Source organism: Sebastes umbrosus, chromosome 3 (assembly GCF_015220745.1).
Source record: "Sebastes umbrosus isolate fSebUmb1 chromosome 3, fSebUmb1.pri, whole genome shotgun sequence".
NCBI lineage: Eukaryota > Metazoa > Chordata > Actinopteri > Perciformes > Sebastidae > Sebastes > Sebastes umbrosus.
Window position 1 is genome coordinate 16,529,921 of NC_051271.1, and position 22,480 is coordinate 16,552,400.

Here is a 22,480-nt window from a genome sequence, read left to right on the forward strand (position 1 = left end):
AGATGTGAAAAGCTACTCCATAATTTGGTTCCCCCTAAATATTATCGAAAACTGACCTCTACTAGTCTAGTGAGGAATTTAGGAGGATGAAGATCTAGAGACTGCCGGGTTGAGTAAGAATGGACCTGAGAATTTGTTTTAAAATAGGTCTTGAACTGCTCAGGAATATTCCCACCTGAAAGTATCTTATAAATAAAAACACATATTTGAGAAATATTGATATCATAGTAAGAATCTGGAGTTTCTGAAATAGAGGAACGGAGATGTGTGACTCTGATCGAGTTGCAGTCCTCACAAAACGTTTTTGGAGAACTAAAATGTAATGAAGGTCTGTCGGAAAAGTACTCACCCAAACTATATTACAATATGAAAGATAGGGATAAATTAGACTATAATAAAGAGTAAGGAGACAGTTTGTGGTGACAAGAGGAAAACCCCTTCTTATTATTCAAATAAACGTATTTGTTGTTGTTTTTTACTTAAAATAACTTAAAAGAATGCTACAACGAATGTAAAGATCCAAGATGGTGCGTAATCTTCATTTTTTTTTATTGAGCAAATTGCACGTCACACATTTAGACTATAAGAACCAGTGCAGTCATACATTCAAACAAGCCGGGTTGTCAGATGTTGAGAAAAATAGGCAAAACTAATTACATAAAAATAATAAACCCTTCATCCTTCAGTTCATCACAAACATGCAAACCCAACTGGAGATGCATGGTTTTCATTGGACAGAAAGGGGATGAAAAACAGATAATAATGCACTATACTCACTTTTAACAGTCTCTTCTGCACTATATTCACTTTTTTAATAGTCATATATCACAGCTGTTACCCTGCACTATATTCAGTTTTAACAGTTTTCTTCTTCATCTCCTTGTATTTTTATATCTGGTATGTTTTTGTACTTTGTACTTTGCACTACTAACTTTTTTTACTGCCTTTTTACAAACATGTTTTTGCACTATGGAACTGTGATGCTGGAAACTTGAATTTCCCTCAGGATTAATAAAGTTACTATCTATCTATCTATCTATCTATCTAACTATCTATCTAATAAAAGTACAATAAGTCCATCTGAGATGTAGGTAAAGTACAGGTACCTTGAGTTTGTACTTAAATTAAACTGCTCAGGATAATTCCCTTTACCAGAAAGTATCTTATAAATAAAAACACACATTTGAGAAATATTGATATCATAAATAGTAAGAATCTGGAGTTCCTTAAATAGAAAGTGCAGATTCTACTGCGCATGTGCAATACCCCCCGGAGGTATGACGCGCTGATGACGCGTGTGTCCCAGCCTCCTTTTCATAGGCCGTGGTTGGTAGCTACGGTAACGTTAGCTTCAGGCTAGCTGAAGTTAGCATCCGCAGGCTAACTAACCTAGCGGCTGTAAACAATCAGAGCAGCCCGGTGTCTGAAGACCCTCACACGGACATGTAGACATCTTACCACCCTAACAGAGCCGGGGTCATTGATATAAGATGGTACATAACGGGATAAGTTTCTGTGCACCGATTGCCCCTTTTGCTACCAAGTTAGCTTTACTTCCGGCTTCGATTTTCAAAATAAAATACAACTGTGATAGTTAAAATCTCCAGGTCAAATCAGAATCAGAATCAGAATCAGAATCAGAATCAGAATCGTGTTTATTGCCAGGTGTAAGAGGTATTCACTAGGGATTTGCTTTGGTTTTGTTGGTGCAAGTAAGCAGTATAATAACAAAAGAATAGATAAAAACGTCGGAATAAAATAAGAATAAAAAATAATACAGCTATGGTCTCCAAAACACTGCATGTTCAGCATAACAGTGCAAACTTTATTTTTTATCTATTTTTATTTATATATACATATAAAGCAGGACAGATGTATAAAAAGCAGGACAGATATAAAGCAGGACAGATAATAATGCACTATACTCATTTTTAACAGTCTCTTCTGCACTATATTCACTCTTTTAATAGTCGTGTATCACAGCTGTTACCCTGCACTTTTTATATCTGGTATATTTTTTTGTACTTTGCACTACTAACTTTTTTACTGCCTTTTTATTAACATGTTTTGCACTATGGAACTGTGATGCTGGAAACTTGAATTTCCCTCGGGATTAATAAAGTTACTATCTATCTATCTACTAACTATCTATCTATCTATCTATCTATCTATCTATCTATCTATCTATATATATCGATATAGATATATCTATATCTATATCTATATCTATAAAGCAGGACAGACAATAATGCACTATACTCATTTTTTAACAATCTCTTCTGCACTATATTCACTTTTTTAATAGTCGTATATCACAGCTGTTACCCTGCACTATATTTAATTTTAACAGTTTTCTTCATCTCCTTGTATTTTTATATCTGGTATATTTTTTTGTACTTTGCACTACTAACTTTTTTACTGCCTTTTTACTAAGATGTTTTGCACTATGGAACTGTGATGCTGGAAACTTGAATTTCCCTCGGGATTAACAAAGTTCGATCTATCTATCTATCTATCTATCTATCTATCTATCTATCTATCTATATATATATCTATCTATATATATATAGATAGATATATATATCTATATATATATACTGTATATATAGTGGTGGAAAGTACATTTACTTGAGTATTGTCTTACTGTTTACAAATTATATTGTTTTTATATTTAGTTTTTTACTATAAATATACTGTCTACATTTTATATGTATTTATATCTGTACATAGTTATTAAATGTTTATGTTTTAGCTCTGTCCAGTACTTACTTCAGTAGCACAGTGTAGAAGAGGTAAGCCTACTTCACGTTTACTTGAGTATTTTCATTTTATACTGTACTTCCACACCACTAAATTTCAGAGGCAAAAATATTGTACTTTTAACTTTATTTGACACTTGCAGATACTGACTTTTGCAATAAATAATGTACTTGCAAAAGATATGAAAAGCTTAGAAATTATGATGCTGTTGTTTACTACTAAACTAACCAAAGTGTCTAAGATTGGCTGCACATTAACACCTTACATTATGTAAAACAAATCCAATCCTACAAAAATAACACTGTGTTTCTGCATAATGTGTGTTCTTTTACATTTGAAACTTTAAGCACATTTAGCTATTTCTGTACTTTTACTTAAGTCACATTTTGAATGAAGGTTTTGTAATGGAGTATTTTTAGACTATACTTTACTATTACTAATACTATACTGAAGTAAATAATCTCAAAACTGCTTCTGCCACTGGCAGATATAGGCTGATATTAGTTTTACTCTCCATTGAATGAAATTAGTCAGGAGTTAAAGTACATCTGATATGATATGTGATGTATTTTATTTATTTATTTGTAGTTTTTGCCTTTATTTGATAATTGACATTTGAGGAGTCACAAGACACGAAAAAAACTGTCAAAAATACAACTGAGCAAAAAAAGGGTTGGTCATCCTGGTTAGATAAACACAAGAAGGGGAAGTCGCTGGGCCAGACACACAATGAGCCGTCACAACCAGCTCATCCCCCTAAACTCAAAAAGTAGTTAACTTAAATAAAAAACAGGAAAAACTAAACTACCAGGGATCTCCAGCCCAAAAACAAAGTAACAAACTAAATAATAATAGTAAAAAACTAATATCTAATATCTTTAACTGTTGTTTTGACTAGTCAGAATGACATTATAGATATCTTGAATAAGAATTCTGACTAGTCACAATATAATTACGACTAGTCAAAATGCAATCGTGGATTTTTCATTGTAAACAGAATATTTTGGGGATTTTCACTGGTGATTGAACAAAAAAAGACATTTGAAGATGTCACCTTGCACTCGAGGAAATTGTAAAGGACATTATTCACTGTTTCTGATGTTTGATGGACCAAATGATTCATCACTTAATTGAGAAAATAATCATGCAGATTAATTAATGATAAGTGTCTGTGTAGCCCTGCGATGGACTGGCGACCTGTCCAGGGTGTACCCTGCCTTCGCCCAATGCCGGCTGGGATCGGCTCCAGCCCCCCCCGCGACCCCTAACGGGATAAGCGGTTGCAGATGGATGGATGGAAGTGTCTGTGTGTACATTGAGAAACAGAAGAAATCACGGTCAAATTTCTTGTGAGCATAGGCTACACATACTCGGTCAATAAAGCTGATTCTGATTCTGACAATAACCTTTGGTTGCAACACTAACTGCTATGATGATCATTAATGTAATACTGGCTTTCGATGTGGCATTTCATCGGTGCGGAAGACCAAACTGCTTAGGAAAGTGTTTTATTTTGAAAATGGAGTCTTCTTCTCTAAATTGAGTCAGATGTGTTTCCCTCTTGTGGTCACCAGAGATGAGACTAACAGCTCAGATCAGAGGGAGGAGTTTCAACTTCCTCGTCTAATTTAGCAACAACTGTAGGAAGAAATACAAGAATTACATGAGAAAGTTAAACATTACAGGATAAATAGTTAGCTGAACTGTGGACTGACTGTAGGATTGTTGCAGAGCTGTAGAGGACTGTAAAGGATTGTTGTTTTTTGCTGACCCTAGATATACTCTTGTATGTGGGATTTACCTCTTTTTGTTGTGGTGGCTGCAATAAACCCACACAGCATGAAAAAAGAAGATAAAAGAAGTAAAAGGTCTCCCTAAAGATTAAACTTATCTTGTGCCAAATATCTGTAACTATACTGAAGGTATTCTGTCTAACCCTGAAGGAGGAAACACAACCTCACAAACAGAGCTGCTGTAAGATGTGGAGCAACACTGGAAGGAGGAGAGCTTCAACGTCACATTACAGAAATGAAACTGCATGTTTGTCAGAGAGCTGCAGTCGAGACAAGTCTCTGTGTTTCTGTCTAAAGAAATATAAAACTGAGTTCATCAGGTCTTTCTCAACAACAACAGACTCAAATACTGGTGAGTGCAGCTGATAATATTTACTGTGTTTCAACAACCAGCATTAACACAAAACGTACAGCTCTAATCAAACAGGAAGTTACACTCTTTTCATTTCATGACACTTGTCAAATAAATGAAAACTAAATCCACCTAAATACCTATAAATTCAAAAATGATGTTTCTCAATATTGCAGTAATCATACTTTGATATTTGTTTTATACAAATGATTGATACATGTGAAACAAAACATTTTGTAATACTTTCACTTTTGTTCTCAGTGTGTAGACATGGCTGCTGCCAGCAATCTGCAATCTGAAGATCAGTTTCTGTGCTCCATCTGTCTGGATGTGTTCACTGATCCAGTCAGCACACCATGTGGACACAACTTCTGCAAAAACTGCATCACTGAACACTGGAATACTAGTGACAGGTGCCAGTGTCCCATGTGTAAAGAGGCTTTTACCACAAGACCTGATTTGAGGATCAACACCTTCATCTCTGAGATGGTTGTTCAGTTCAGACAGTCAGCTCAACAGAAAACCAGCAGCAGCAGCTCAGAGCAACAAGTGTCCAAACCAGGAGAAGTTCCCTGTGACGTCTGCACAGGAACCAAACTGAAGGCCCTGAAGTCCTGCCTGGTGTGTCTGGCCTCCTACTGTGAGACTCACCTGGAGCCTCATCTGACAGTTTCACGTCTGAAAAGACATCAGCTGATCGACCCCGTGGAGAACCTGGAAGACAGGATGTGTACGAAGCACGATAAACCTCTGGAGCTGTTCTGTAAGACCGACCAGACATGTGTCTGCATGCTCTGCCTTGTTTTAGACCACAAGACACATGAGTTTGTTCCTCTGAAAGAAGAATATGAAGGAAAGAAGGCCGAGCTGGGGAAGACAGAGGCTGAAATCCAGCAGATGATCCAGAAGAGACGACTGAAGATTCAGGAGATCAAACACTCAGTCGACCTCAGTGAGGAAGATGCAGACAGAGAGATAGCAGAAGGTGTTCAGGTCTTCACTGCTCTGAAGGAGTCTGTTGAGAGAGGCCAGGCCAATCTCATCGACACGATCAAAGAGAAGCAGAAAACAACAGAAAAACAGGCTGAAGCTTTCATCAAAGAGCTGGAACAGGAAATCTCTGAGCTGACGAAGAGAAGGACTGAAGTGGAGCAAATCTCACGCTCTGAAGACCAACTCCATCTTCTCCAGAGTTTCCAGTCCCTGAAAGCTGCTCCACCCACCAAGGACTGGACAGAGGTCAGCGTCCGTCCATCATATGAGGGGACTGTGATGAAAGCTGTGGCTCAGCTGGAGGAGACACTCAGTAAAGACATGAAGAAGCTGCTTGAAGATGAGCTCAAGAGGGTCCAGCAGTATGCAGTGGATGTGACACTTGATCCTGATACAGCTAATCCTAATCTCATCCTGTCTGATGATGGGAAACAAGTGAATCATGGTGATGTGAAGAAGAATCTCCCAGACAACCCTGAGAGATTTTCTGATCGTGCTTGTGTTTTAGGAAAGCAGAGTTTCTCTTCAGGCAGATTTTACTTTGAGGTTCAAGTTAAAGGAAAGACTGACTGGACTTTAGGAGTGGCCAGAGAGTCGATCAACAGGAAGGGAGCCATCACACTGAGCCCTGAGGATGGTAACTGGACTATATGGTTGAGAAATGGAAATGAGTACAAAGCTCTTGCTGGCCCTTCAGTCAGTCTCTCTCTGAAGTCTCGGCCTCAGAAGGTGGGGGTGTTTGTGGATTATGAGGAGGGTCTGGTCTCCTTTTATGACGTAGATGCTGCAGCTCTTATCTACTCCTTTACTGGCTGCTGCTTCACTGAGAAACTCTTCCCATACTTTAATCCTTCTCTTAATGATGGTGGTAAAAACTCTGCCCCTCTGATCATCTCTCCTGTCAATCAAGCTGAGTAGACTGATGATATTTAAATGAAAAGGTTCACTGTCATATAACAGAACAAATATACATATTCAGTGGCAATATACAATGTAAACCTGTTGTCTTCAGAATTAATCTTCAGGGCTGTTTTTCTGACAACATGAAAAGTCGACTGTTTAGAGATACGTGGTTCTCACAGGACAGCGACGCTATAAACATATGATGATCTTATAGACCATGATGCATTGCTGTAGATTAAACTAGCCAACAGTATATAAAGGAGTGAAAATTAGCACAACCTTAAACATCTACAGCTTTAAAATGCAACATACACATTAATGCAGCAGTCATATTAATCCAGAAACATCAGATATAATAGTAAAACACTGACAGGGAACATTTTGCTGCACAATCAACACTTTTACTTTTCATACGTTAAGTACATTTTTCTGATAAAGACAACCACTCAGCTTCAAAAGGTTACTCTTGTGTACTCTTTCTGTGATTAATTAAGAGCTGAATAAATGAGGTAATTAATTTATCAATCAACAGAAAAATGAATCTGCAAATATTAATCAATTAATTGTTTATGTAATTCTTTTAAAGCAAAAATGTCAAAAATTCACAAATTCCAGCCTCTCAAATGTGAATATTTGCTGGTTTCCTGGTCTTCTATATATTAAACCAAATATCTTTGGATTATTATAAATCATAATGGGCATTTGTGACTTTTTTCTGATATTTTATGCACCAAGAGATTAATCAATAATGAAAATAATTGTTAGTTGCAGCATTAGAGCTTCAATTTTGTTTTATAGGCCTTCATCTTTTCAGCTGTTGTTGGGTTTTGAACATTTAATTAGCATTAAGTGAATGATTAATGGTCTATATTTTTACAAGTCATTCAGTCATCAAGTTATTGGGTTTTAATGTCTGATATGCATTTATGTTGTTATTCATTCAATCAGTCATCACTGCAATAAAATCCTGTGTAGAAGAAGAAACGTTTTGTTTGAGTGTTTTATTTTGAAACTGGAGTCTTGTCCACAAAGTCACAAAGGTTTTCACAGGTTGGATGTGTTTCTCAACTGTGGCCACTAGATGTGAGCATGACAACACACATCAGAGGGAGGAGAGTTTGTTAAAGGCATGCACAGACTGCACACACCACTCAACTTCCTGGTCTGATTCAGCAACAACTAATAGGAACGAAGCAAATACAAGAATTACATGAGAAGGTCAGAACATTACAGGACAAACAGTGAGCTGAAATCTGGACAGACAGTATGATTGTTGCAGAGCTGTAGAGGACTGTAAAGTGGCTGCTGGTTTCTGCTGACCCTAAGATGTATTCTTACATGTGGGATTGACTTTTATTTTGTGAAAACTGTCCTGGTGGAGGAAACACATCCTTACAAACAGAGCTACTGTAAGAGGTGGAGCAACACTGGAAGGAGGAGAGCTTCAACGTCAGATTACAGAAATAAAACTGCATGTTTGTCAGAGAACTACAGTCGAGACAAGTCTCTGTGTTTCTGTCTAAAGAAATATTAAACTGAGTTCATCAGGTCTTTCTCAACAACAACAGACTCAAATACTGGTGAGTGCAGCTGATAATATTTACTGTGTTTCAAAACTTACAGCTCTAATCAAACAGGAAGTTACACTCTTTTCATTTCAAATTGACCAGTGCCGGTACTCTCTTATTCACATGTTGTGTGTATCTGCCGGTATCAGCAATCTCTTGCAACTTATTCCTATTTATTCATTATTTCTTTAAGCATGTTAAACTGTGTCAGTCATAATCAGCTGTGATTTTATTGCTTTATATACTTGGGCTATATGCTTCTTCTATAGTAGGCCTATAATACCCCCATAATATTCACACTGGAACATTATAGGGTTAAGGTGGTGTGTTTGTATATAGTGTTAATAGTTAAAGTGTTTTCCTGTGTTATTTGTAGCCTTCAGCATCTCTCTATAATATATTATAGGATGTCTATAGGCTGGAATCAACAGCAGCCAGACAGACAGGCAGGTATACATGCAGAGCTGAGGTGTGTGAGCTCTTCATTCAGGTTTTAGGAGCAGAGTCCCAGTCAGGATGCTCCTACATATTATACAGAGACACATTATGAATTTATACAGTGAATAAAAGATACTAGGAGATATTGGGTTTGGGGTTCCTCCCCTGTGAAAATTTGAAGGTTTTTGACTTAAAACTACGCATTTTGCATCATTATGGACCATTATTATTACTAGTTAAATGATTATTTTTATTATTTATCACAGCCTTCTGGAAATGTTTGTTCTGTAAAATCATATTCTATAAATTAGAAGAGCAGATTCGGAAAACTTTTAATGTTTCATTAATTATATTTGTTCACAAATAAAAAAAAAAAGTTATGACAAACAGTTCACTAATTATTTTACAAAAAAGGATGTGTACATGATATGGAGAGGGCAGAGGAGAGTACAGGCAGCTTGTGAGAAGCTCCGGTACGCATGAAAAAGTCACAGTACGCCAAGGAGTAAAATGTAGAAGTGCCGGTACGGTGAACCGCTGCGTACCAGACCACTTCGAGTACTGATAATGACACTTGTCAGATGGACATCTCAGTTAAATGAAACATACCTATAAATTCAAAATAATGTTTCTCAATATTGCAGTAATCATACTTTGATATTTGTTTTATACAAATGATTAATACATGTGAAACAAAACATTTTATAATACTTTCACTTTTGTTCTCAGTGTGTAGACATGGCTGCTGCCAGCAATCTGCAATCTGAAGATCAGTTTCTGTGCTCCATCTGTCTGGATGTGTTCACTGATCCAGTCAGCACACCATGTGGACACAACTTCTGCAAAAACTGCATCACTGAACACTGGAATACTAGTGACAGGTGCCAGTGTCCCATGTGTAACGAGGCTTTTACCACAAGGCCTGATTTGAGGGTCAACACTTTGTTCTCTGAGATGGTTGTTCAGTTCAGACAGTCAGCTCAACAGAAAACCAGCAGCAGCAGCTCAGAGCAGCAAGTGTCCAAACCAGGAGAAGTTCCCTGTGACTTCTGCACTGGAACCAAACTGAAGGCCCTGAAGTCCTGCCTGGTGTGTCTGGCCTCCTACTGTGAGACTCACCTGGAGCCTCATCTGACAACTTCACGTCTGAAAAAACATCAGCTGATCGACCCTGTGGAGAACCTGGAAGACAGGATGTGTATGAAGCACGATAAACCTCTGGAGCTGTTCTGTAAGACCGACCAGACATGTGTCTGCATGCTCTGCCTTGTTGTAGACCACAAGATGCATGATGTTGTTCCTGTGAAAGAAGAATATGAAGGAAAGAAGGCCAAGCTGGGGAAGACAGAGGCTGAAATTCAGCAGATGATCCAGAAGAGACGACTGAAGATTCAGGAGATCAAACACTCAGTTGACCTCAGTGAGGAAAATGCAGACAGAGAGATAGCAGAAGGTGTTCAGGTCTTCACTGCTCTGAAGGAGTCTGTTGAGAGAGGCCAGGCCAATCTCATCAAGACGATCAAAGAGAAGCAGAAAACAACAGAAAAACAGGCCGAAGCTTTCATCAAAGAGCTGGAACAGGAAATCTCTGAGCTGACGAAGAGAAGGGCTGAAGTGGAGCAGCTCTCACGCTCTGAAGACCAACTCCATCTTCTCCAGAGTGTCCAGTCCCTGAAAGCTGCTCCACCCACCAAGGACTGGACAGAGGTCAGTGTCCGTCCATCATATGAGGGGACTGTGGTGAAAGCTGTGGCTCAGCTGGAGGAGACACTCAGTAAGGAGATAAAGAAGCTGCTTGAAGATGAGCTGAAGAGGGTCCAGCAGTATGCAGTAGATGTGACACTTGATCCTGATACAGCTCATCCCCATCTCATCCTGTCTGATGATGGGAAACAAGTGAATCATGGTGATGTGAGGAAGAATCTCCCAGACAACCCAGAGAGATTTTCTAATTATGTTAGTGTTTTAGGAAAGCAGAGTTTCTCTTCAGGCAGATTTTACTTTGAGGTTCAAGTTAAAGGAAAGACTAAATGGGACTTAGGAGTGGGCAGAGAGTCGATCAACAGGAAGGGAGGCATCACACTGAGACCTAAGGATGGTTACTGGATTATATGTTTGAGAAATGGCAATGAGTATGAAGCTCCTGCTGGCCCTGATGTCAGTCTCTCTCTGAAGTCTCAGCCTCAGAAGGTGGGGGTGTTTGTGGATTATGAGGAGGGTCTGGTCTCCTTTTATGACGTAGATGCTGCAGCTCTTATCTACTCCTTTACTGGCTGCTACTTCACTGAGAAACTCTTCCCATTCTTCAGTCCTTGTTTTCATGATGGTGGTAAAAACTCTGCCCCTCTGATCATCTCTCCTGTCAATCAAGCTGAGTAGACTGATGATATTTAAATGAAAAGGTTCACTGTCATATAACAGAACAAATATACATATTCAGTGGCAATATACAATGTAAACCTGTTGTCTTCAGAATTAATCTTCAGGGCTGTTTTTCTGACACCATGAAAAGTCGACTGTTTAGAGATACGTGGTTCTCACAGGACAGCGACGCTACAAATATGTGATGATCTCATAGACCATGATGCATTGCTGTAGATTAAACTAGCCAACAGTATATAAAGGAGTTAAAATTAGCACAACCTTAAACATCTACAGCAGTAAAATGCAACATACACATTAATGCAGCTGTAATATTAATCCAGAAACATCAGATATAATAGTAAAACACTGACAGGGAACATTTTACTGCACAATCAATACTTTTACTTTTCATACGTTAAGTACATTTTTCTGATAAAGACAACTACTCAGTTTCAAAAAGTTACTCTGTGTACTCTTTCTGCATGTGAGCAATTAAGAGCTGAATAAATTAGCTATTTAATTTATCAATCAACAGAAAAATTAATCTGCAAATATTTATCAATTAAATTTGTAATTTTATAGATTCCAGCCAAACAAATGTGAATATTTGCTGGTTTCTGGGTCTTCTATCATATTAAACCAAATATCATTTGATAATTATAAATCATAATGGGCATTTGTGACTTTTTTTCTGATATTTTATGCACCAAGAGATTATTCAGTAATGAAACTAATTGTTAGTTGCAGCATTAGAGCTTTAATTCTGTTTTATAGGCCTATGTCTTTTCAGCTGTTGTTGGGTTTTAAACATTTAATTATCATTAAGTGAATGATTAATGGTCATTATTTTTACTAGTTATTCAGTCATCCGGTTATTGAGTTTTAATTTCTAATATGCATTTATGTTGTTATTCATTTAATCAGTCATCACTGCAATAAAATCCTGTGCAGCAGAAGAAACTTTTTGTGTGAGTGTTTTATTTTGAAACTGGAGTCTTGTTCACAAAGTGACAAAGGTTTTCACAGGTTGGATGTGTTTCTCAACTGTGGCCACTAGATGTGAGCATGACAACACACATCAGAGGGAGGAGAGTTTGTTAAAGGCATGCACAGACTGCACACACCACTCAACTTCCTGGTCTGATTCAGCAACAACTAATAGGAACGAAGCAAATACAAGAATTACATGAGAAGGTTAGAACATTACAGGACAAACAGTGAGCTGAAATCTGGACAGACAGTATGATTGTTGCAGAGCTGTAGAGGACTGTAAAGTGGCTGCTGGTTTCTGCTGACCCTAAGATGTATTCTTACATGTGGGATTGAGTTTTTTTTTGTGAAAACTGACCTGGTGGAGGAAACACATCCTCACAAACAGAGCTGCTGTAAGAGGTGGAGCAACACTGGAAGGAGGAGAGCTTCAACGTCACATTACAGAAATGAAACTGCACGTTTGTCAGAGAGCTGCAGTCGAGACAAGTCTCTGTGTTTCAGTCTAAAGAAATATTAAACTGAGTTCATCAGGTCTTTCTCAACAACAACAGACTCAAATACTGGTGAGTGCAGCTGATAATATTTACTGTGTTTCAACAACCAGCATTAACACAAAACTTACAGCTCTAATCAAACAGGAAGTTACACTCTTTTCATTTCATATTGACCAGTGTTGGTACTCTCTTATTCACATGTTGTGTGTATCTGCCGGTATCAGCAATCTCTTGCGACTTATTCTTATTTATTCATTATTTCTTTAAGCATGTTAAACTGTGTGAGTCATAATCAGTTGTGATTTTATGTACTTGGGCTATATGCATCTTCTATAGTAGGCCTATAATACTCCCATAATATTCACACTGGAACATTATAGGGTTAAGGTGGTGTGTTTGTATATAATGTTAATACTTAAAGTGTTTGCCTGTGTTATTTTTAGCCTTCAGCATCTCTCTATAATATATTATAGGATGTCTATAGGCTGGAATCAACAGCAGCCAGACAGACAGGCAGGTATACATGCAGAGCTGAGGTGTGTGAGCTCTTCATTCAGGTTTTAGGAGCAGAGTCCCAGTCAGGATGCTCCTACATATTATACAGAGACACATTATGAATTTATACAGTGAATAAAAGATACTAGGAGACATTGGGTTTGGGGGTCCTTCCCCAAGAAAATGTAAAGGTTTTTGACTTAAAACTACGCATTTTGCATCATTATGGACCATTATTATTACTAGTTAAATGAATATTTTTATTATTTATCACAGCCTTCATCTGAACATTTAATTCTTCTGAAAATTTTTGTCCTGTAAAATAATATTCTATAAATCAGAAAACTTTTAAATACTCTTTCATCAATTATATTTGTTCACAAAAAAAGTTATGACGAACAGTTTATTAATTATTTTACAAAAAGGATGTGAACATTGTATTGATAAATTACAGCACCCTCGTTCTCACTTGATATTATTGTTAGCCTAGCCACCATAACCAGTCTGACTGTTCACTGACTGCACTGTGTGTGTTGATGTGTGTGGAGCTCCGACAAGGCCTATGAAAGGAGGCTAGGTCTCGGGCGGACATGGCTCCAGGGGTTTGACACATGCACAGTGGCTGTTTTCGAAACCGCATACTGCATACTACTGAGGAGCGCAGTATGCAGTATGCAGTACATACTGCATACTGCGCATCCTCAGTAGTATGCAGTATGGAACGTAAATCGGTTTATTTTGTAGTACGCGAGGCCGAGTTTCGCGGGCTTCCGGTTTTGGAAAGCTTAAAAAAAACTTAAAAGTTACGGCTTTGCTATGGGTAAAGTTAACGTTAGTAGGACAGATTACGTTCGTTACAGATAGACAGTAGCATTTATGAATTGCTGTCCTTACATTAAATTAGAAAAATAATATGCTATTTTTACATTTATATTATATTAAAAATAATATGCTATTTTTACATTTATATTCCTCCCTGTCCACCGCTGTCACCGGGATGTTGACGTCCGTCATTTCTGCCATTACAAAAATTTCCAAAAAGTGACCGTCGCAGCGCATTGCATTGTGGGATACAGTAGGCGAGGTAGACTGGTCTGATGCATACTGGAGAATTTTTCCAAATCAGTACGCCATCCGGGTATTTTTGGCATACTTGAGATTTTGCTTTTGTTCGCATACTGCATACTACATACTACATTTTGGCCAAATCAGTACGTACTACTAGTATAGTATGCGGTTTCGAAAACAGCCAGCCAGTGTAACTGAAGCTGCGGCGGTGCGTTGCGATTGGTTCAATTTCGGCGAGGGCAGACCAGATTTTACTGCGCATGTGTTTTGTACCCCAAAGATATGACGCGTACTCAGCCTCCTTCCATAGGCCTTAAACAGCAGCAAGAAGAGGCTGCAGCTTTAGCCCTGGAGCCCATATGTATATAGTACCTATTATGCCCTGATATCGCAATTCAGTTTTTTGTCTCGACGATGCATATCGTCACGTTTTTATGTAGCGATATTTCGTCACACCCCTTTTAATAATAGAACGCGATTTCACATTATATAAAACTCCACATTGCAGATCATTAACATATGGCATATCATTTATTATTCCACATAAATACTTTGAAACGTTAACTGGTGATCATCGTGGCATAACCCCTTTCTACCGGTATAGATATGATAGAAGTCGGGGTATTTTCACACTATAATCTATCTTTTAAGACTAAGATAGAGGATATACCCCGATGTTTATGCCAGTCATATTTATGCGGGTACAAAACGGCACATGCTGTTGCAGGGTGTTAAATGCTGTGAATTGATAAATGTAGATCCCCCTTCCTGGCAGACAGGCTGTATACCTGCCTCTGCAGACTCGAGCCAATATTGCAATTTACAGTAAAAACTATCTGGTGTCTACATAAAAACACACATTGTCATTTCAGGCTGAATAATAATTAATATGCCATATGTATGCCTAGTTAATGTTCTGCAGCGTGGAGTTTTATTAATGTGTGATTGCATTTTATCATTAAACACGCCAAAAATAATACAGAGCAGTCAAATGCGCTTTTGATGTGAACAGCCAGGGAGTGTCGGCGCCAGAGTGTTAAGGGCGGACGGGCAATCAGCTTTGACAGGGGGGGCATTTTTTTTCACCTCATATAGCCTTTATTAAGTGAATCTTTAACATTATCATGTTTTATGAAAGAAATAAACTGACAGAGAGGTGTATACATACTGCCACCTATGCGCACAGGCGCGCACGCACGCATACACATGCTGTTATGTCCACAAAAACAGGTTATAAACTAACACCGTGTCCTAACTGGATGCGCATCGGACGCTCTCTGTCCACTGAATACGTTAAATCTGCACTTCTGTTACATCATGTAAACAAACCAGGAACATATCAACTGTGAGCTCCAGATCAGACTGGAGCTGAAGACATAACCACCTCAAAGATGGGTTAGTAGTACTTGTTATCTTCCTACGTTCGTACTTTTTTTTTTTATCAGAAAACACGTTTTATTTTTGATATTTACTGGAAATAACATACGATATAGCCAAGAGCAAGTAGGTTGTTATCTAGTGATCTTCTCCAGCCAGCTGCCACCTTATTTTGGTTTCTGTTTTGAAATAAGGAGGTACTGTAGGCTACAGATAACTCCTCAGGCACGCCCTGCGTCTTGCTCGTGCCAGGGTCAAAATGTGCACACACGCAGGTGCCGAGATACAGTTAACAGGGAGTTAAACAACACATTAATCTAACAGTCTGACTGATTTCTTCATAACTATAATTTAAAGGTCACCTATTATGCAAAATGCACTTTTCCATGTCTTTTAAACATCAATATCTGTCCCCATTGTGTCTACAGGTCACCATAGTATCATAAAAGACCATCCTCTCTATTTTTCTCCTGCTCCGTTTGTCCGGAAATGGGTGTTGAAAAACGCTGCGCAGCTTTTCCTTTTCTTCTGACGTCATTAGAGAATTGCAAGCCATATAAGGGTTTCCTGGTGGAACCAGAGAGAACGTCCAGCTAGCTGACCCCGCCCCACAGCGCGTCACTCTCTCTCCTCCTCAACCGAACTATGACCAAAGTAGCTCCTACTGTTAGTCTACAAGAACCAGCAGAACCGGCTTCATGTACTCCCATCATCTAAATATAACATGTTCTTTCACAAAGGCTTTATGTAATTACACTGTTTAAACAGCTGATATTTATATATTATATATATTTGATGTCATGCATGTAGAAGAGTACAGGTAGTAAATAGTGACTGTAAGCAACACAACACATTTCTGTTTCACAGTCAAACTTTATTTGAGTAGACAGATGACAATATTAATTATACACAGCATTTTTACAGTTTTTCTCGATTGTTTACACACATTTTCTGAAAGCATGCCTCATACTCTCAGAACTCTACACACAAATCAAAAAACACACACACAATGGGCAAAACCCCTCAATTCTCCTGCAAAATGAAACTTTACATTCAAAACAATGTTATTTCTTCTCAAAATGGTATTTTGTTTTCAAATGACATACACAAACCATCATATGAATAGACATTTATAAGAACCAGTTGAACACTGATGTGCTCAATGTAAAACACTATGATGAATGGAAAACACTTCTTCTCCATTCATCATGATGACTTAGACCTTTTTTTTGTTCAGTGTTACACTTACTACAGACAGTACATACATAAGTGTGTTGTAAAATATTTTAGAATATTGTTTTTATACTCAGAACACACAAATACACGGTAACAAATATATTTTATTTTCCCCACAAAAACAATGTACACAGTGTACATCCCAACCAACACAAAGTTGCACATACAGTGGTCTACATACAAAACAACAGAAGAATTTACTGTATACAGTTACAGTAAAAAAAACTATGCTGCATCCTCTCTTCTGTTTCGGTCTGGCCACAGCACCTCATCCACATCACAAGCAATGTTTGCCCTGGCCAAGCAGCGGGGGAAATATCGCTTAGCATGTCGAATCCAGCCATGAAAAGCATCAACTGATTGCTAATTGTAACACTGTGTGACAGGTGTTTGCCCATGTGATGGGTCAGTGTGCATAGTAGGGCAATTGACTTTAGAATTTTGAATGACAGTGTGTTCCTTGTGAAAACGAGATTTTCTTCATGAAAATTGTGCCAAATGCAGAGAATTGTGTGTAGTGTTTTGAAAAAAGTGTGTTTTAGAACTACAATTTGAGTGTAAAGCAGGAATTGTGCTTGTAGTTTAGCAGAATTGGTTCAGGGGGTTGGTGCATGAGTTACATGTTGTGGTCATTATGTGTCAAGTACCAGTATTTGTGTGTAAACAATTGAGAAAAACTGTAATTATCCCACCTGCAGTTATGTTGACATGGTACAGGAGAAAGTCTTTCAGCTCCGGTAAGCTAAGCTCCGGTGGTCTGTAGTCATGGTAACACAGAGACAGCTCCTACAGTAATTAATAACCATTACTCTGATTACTTCCATACATTTATCAGGTTTCTTTTACCAGAAATAATGAACTGACTACTGTTTCACATCTTCTATTTCCCACCCTGATGGTCGCTGTGGTTACACACCGTCTGGCTCTGACACTAGCTCTGTATCTCCATGTAAACAGAGCTTTCTGCTCTCAGCTGTCTGCTCTACTCTGGGATGATTCTGTCGGTCATTTCTCACGGATGGACCTGTAAAGACAGACGTAAAACAGAGTGTATGTTTACGGTTTACAGAGTTGATGCATAAGGTAAACACTGAGCTAACTAACAGAGATATAAATATCATTATTTACCTGAGAGAAACCGTCAGGAGAACCTGGAGTCTGGACCGCAGATGTTCATCATGTGTCGCCGATTTCTGATCAGATTCCTCCGGTAACGTGCGCTGGGTGAAGTTTCTGGTTTATAAACTTTAAAGTAGTTTATAAACTCTTCCTAGCTGCTTCTCCCTCTCCCTGCACTCAGAGCTACACTCAGACCTACAGGTAGCTCTCTCTCTCCGTGAGAGCAGAGCTGCTCCGGGGAAGGGGAGAGAGTGACGCTGTGTTGAGGACCTTTGATTGACAGAAAACGCTGACCAATCAGAGCAGAGTGGGAGGAGACAGGCTGTGAATCAGGGTCTGTCAAACAGAGCCTCTGAGCAGACATATTCAGGCTGACAGTATGAGAAGAATAAAGGGTTTTTTGAACATTGCAGCATGTAAACATATTCTAGTGCAACATTAAAATACATCTATGAACCTGGAAATGAGCATAATATGAGACCTTTAAGTTAATAAAGACTAAATGTGGATGTTTCACTCAGCAGTTGTTGTCCCTGCTCAGCCTGCTGTAGTGTAACATTAGTCCATTGTTTTATTCCACAATACTGAACAGAATAATCCAAACAGGTAGAAAAAGTAAGATGTGAGAGGAGCACAGGATGCTTTTTACTCTCTTGGTCCTAATTGTGCTTTAATGCACCAGGTTTGTAGGTCGACTTTCTCTCATTTTTTTCTATTGAGCTAGATTGAAAAAAACAAAAAAACAAACAAACACGCAAACGGAGCGGATCAAAACGAGGCTTCTTACTGAAATATTGTAGTGGCGGTTCATATTTTCCAGAGTTTCCATAGTTGTATCTTTGCGCTGTGTGTTCGTGTTTTATTTGAACCATTAGTGAGGTGGCTGTTATATTATTTGACAGGTAGCTCGTAATAAAGTTTCACTAGTGAACTTTATTACATATAACTGTGAGCGTCAATGCCTGTGCTGAAAGTGTCAGTAATCAAGTTAATATTTTCATTTACATCCAGGACGACTGACCCGGTTTTCTCGGCTCATTTTATCTAAGCTAATCAGCCGTTCCTCTCAATATGAGTGACAGGAAAAAATAGGAACCGTGTAACCGATAGAAGTTCAGACAAAATGTCACGCCGCGCTGTGCAGCACCATGTTGCTCGCAGCCAGTTAGGACACTCCAATAGAAAACAATGTAATCAAGCCCAAGTACATGTCCTAGTTGTTTCCTAAATGCAAAACTATCACTGTTTTGTGCTTTATTTTGCATTGCAGTGTTACCAAACTTCCATTACCAAACTGAATGACTTAATTTGACTAATAGCTTAGCTGTTATTTCAGTTTAGTTTTTTGTCAGGAGAAAATTCAGCTGAGGGGGCACAGTGACCTTTTTGGACAGGCCTGGACCCCCATGGCCCGCCCCTAACGCCGACGCTGCAGCCAAGCTTCAGTAATAATGCAGTGCAACTACGCTGGCGCTGCACCGTTATTTATCTCCATTATGAATTTCCCAGAGAACCTGATGTGGAGAGGGCAAAGGAGAGGACAGGAAGCTTGTAAGAAGCTCCGGTACGCATGAAAAAGTCACAGTATGCCAAGGAGTAAAATGTAGAAGTGCCGGTACGGTGTACCGCTGCGTACCGGCCCACTTTGAGCACTGATAATGACACTTGTCAGATGGACATCTCAGTTAAATGAAACATACCTATGAATTCAAAATAATGTTTCTCAATATTGCAGTAATCATACTTTGATATTTGTTTCATACAAATGATTAATACATGTGTAACAAAACATTTTATAATACTTTCACTTTTGTTCTCAGTGTGTAGACATGGCTGCTGCCAGCAATCTGCTATCTGAAGATCACTTTCTGTGCTCCATCTGTCTGGATGTGTTCACTGATCCAGTCAGTACACCATGTGGACACAACTTCTGCAAAAACTGCATCAATGAACACTGGAATATTAGTGACAGGTACCTGTGTCCGATGTGTAAAAAGGTTTTCAACACAAAACCTGAGCTGCACGTCAACACCTTCATCTCTGAGATGGTTGTTCAGTTCAGACAGTCAGCTCAACAGAAAACCAGCAGCAGCAGCTCAGAGCAACAAGTGTCCAAACCCGGAGAAGTTCCCTGTGACGTCTGCACTGGAACCAAACTGAAGGCCCTGAAGTCCTGCCTGGTGTGTCTGGCATCCTACTGTGAGACTCACCTGGAGCCTCATCTGACAATGTCAGGCCTGAAAAGACATCAGCTGATCGACCCTGTGGAGAACCTGGAAGACAGGATGTGTACGAAGCACGATAAACCTCTGGAGCTGTTCTGTAAGACCGACAAGACATGTATCTGCATGCTCTGCCTTGTTTTAGACCACAAGACACATGAGTTTGTTCCTCTGAAAGATGAATATGAAGGAAAGAAGGCCGAGCTGGGGAAGACAGAGGCTGAAATCCAGCAGATGATCCAGAAGAGACGACTGAAGATTCAGGAGATCAAACACTCAGTCGACCTCAGTGAGGAAGATGCAGACAGAGAGATAGCAGAAGGTGTTCAGGTCTTCACTGCTCTGAAGGAGTCTGTTGAGAGAGGCCAGGCCAATCTCATCAAGACGATCAAAGAGAAGCAGAGAGCAACAGAAAAACAGGCCGAAGCTTTCATCAGAGAGCTGGAACAGGAAATCTCTGAGCTGACGAAGAGAAGGGCTGAAGTGGAGCAGCTCAAACGCTCTGAAGACCAACTCCATCTTCTCCAGAGTGTCCAGTCCCTGAAAGCTGCTCCACCCACCAAGGACTGGACAGAAGTCAGCGTCCGTCCATCAACATATGAGGGGACTGTGGTGAAAGCTGTGGCTCAGCTGGAAGAGACACTCAGTAAAGAGATAAAGAAGCTGCTCGATAAGGCTGAGCTGACGAGGGTCCAGCAGTATGCAGTGGATGTGACTCTTGATCCTGATACAGCTCATCCTAAACTCATCCTGTCTGATGATGGGAAACAAGTGAATGATAGTGATGTGAGGAAGAATCTCCCAGACAACCGAGAGAGATTTTCTAATTGTGTTAGTGTCTTAGCAAAGCAGAGTTTCTCTTCAGGCAGATTTTACTTTGAGGTTCAAGTTAAAGGAAAGACTAAATGGAACTTTGGAGTGGCCAGAGAGTCGATCAACAGGAAGGGACGCATCACACCGAAACCTGAGAATGGTTACTGGATTATATGTTTGAGAAATGGAAATGAGTACAAAGCTGTTGATGTCCTTCGAGTCAGTCTCTCTCTGAAGTTTCGGCCTCAGAAGGTGGGGGTGTTTTTGGATTATGAGGAGGGTCTGGTCTCCTTTTATGACGTAGATGCTGCAGCTCTTATCTACTCCTTTACTGGCTGCTGCTTCACTGAGAAACTCTTCCCATACTTTAGTCCTGATCTTAATGATGGTGGTAAAAACTCTGCCCCTCTGATCATCTCTCCTGTCAATCAAGCCGAGTAGACTGATGATATTTAAATGAAAAGGTTCACTGTCATATAACAGAACAAATATACATATTCAGTGGCAATATACAATGTAAACCTGTTGTCTTCAGAATTAATCTTCAGGGCTGTTTTTCTGACATCATGCAAAGTCGACTTTTTAGAGATACGTGGTTCTCACAGGAAAGCGCCGCTACAAACATAGGATGATCTTATAGACCATGATGCATTGCTGTAGATTAATCTAGCCAAGAGTATGTAAAGGAGTTAAAATTAGCACAACCTTAAACATCTTCAGCAGTAAAATGCAGCATACACATTAATGCAGCAGTAATATTAATCCAGAAACATCAGATATAATAGTAAAACACTGACAGGGAACATTTTACTGCACAATCAACACTTTTACTTTTCATACGTTAAGTACATTTTTCTGATAAAGACAACTACTCAGTTTCAAAAAGTTACTCTTGTGTACTCTTTCTGTGAGCAATTAAGAGATGAATATAGAATTAATTAATTCATCAATCAACAGAAAAATTAATCTGCAAATATTAATCAATTAATTGTTTATCTAATTTTTAAGCAAAAATGTTAAAAATTCGCAAATTCCAGCCTCTCAAATGTGAATATTTGCTGTTTTTTGGGTCTTCTATCATATTAAATCAAGTATCTTTGGATTATTATGAATCATAATGGGCATTTGTGACTTCTTTTTCTGATATTTTATGCACCAAGAGATTAATCAATAATGAAAATAATTGTTAATTGCAGCATTAGAGCTTCAATTCTGTTTTATAGGCCTACATCTTTTCAGCTGTTGTTGGGTTTTGAACATTTAATTAGCATTATGTGAATGATTAATGGTCAATATTTTTACTAGTTATTCAGTCATCCGGTTATTGAGTTTTAATGTCTAATATGCATTTATGTTGTTATTCATTTAATCAGTCATCACTGCAATAAAATCCAGTGCAGAAGAAGAAACTTTTTGTGTGAGTGTTTTATTTTGAAACTGGAATCTTGTCCACAAAGTCACAAAGGTTTTCACAGGTTGGATGTGTTTCTCA

General features: G+C 38.8%; 3 protein-coding genes across 3 annotated transcripts; all 3 read left to right on the top strand.

The window, feature by feature from the left end:
* The first annotated feature begins 4,175 nt into the window (after positions 1-4,175).
* Positions 4,176-7,083, top strand: LOC119485921 (E3 ubiquitin-protein ligase TRIM21-like). Its single transcript, XM_037765762.1, has 2 exons — positions 4,176-4,905; positions 5,167-7,083. Exon 2 carries the CDS (start codon positions 5,176-5,178, stop codon positions 6,814-6,816), a length of 1,641 nt encoding a protein of 546 aa, XP_037621690.1. The 5' UTR covers positions 4,176-4,905; positions 5,167-5,175; the 3' UTR covers positions 6,817-7,083.
* A 1,197-nt stretch (positions 7,084-8,280) lies between these two features.
* LOC119485924 (E3 ubiquitin-protein ligase TRIM21-like) lies at positions 8,281-11,310 on the top strand. Its single transcript, XM_037765769.1, has 2 exons — positions 8,281-8,381; positions 9,537-11,310. Exon 2 carries the CDS (start codon positions 9,546-9,548, stop codon positions 11,184-11,186), a length of 1,641 nt encoding a protein of 546 aa, XP_037621697.1. The 5' UTR covers positions 8,281-8,381; positions 9,537-9,545; the 3' UTR covers positions 11,187-11,310.
* A 1,239-nt stretch (positions 11,311-12,549) lies between these two features.
* Positions 12,550-21,647, top strand: LOC119485914 (E3 ubiquitin-protein ligase TRIM39-like). Its single transcript, XM_037765754.1, has 2 exons — positions 12,550-12,727; positions 19,774-21,647. Exon 2 carries the CDS (start codon positions 19,783-19,785, stop codon positions 21,427-21,429), a length of 1,647 nt encoding a protein of 548 aa, XP_037621682.1. The 5' UTR covers positions 12,550-12,727; positions 19,774-19,782; the 3' UTR covers positions 21,430-21,647.
* The last annotated feature ends 833 nt before the right edge of the window (positions 21,648-22,480 follow it).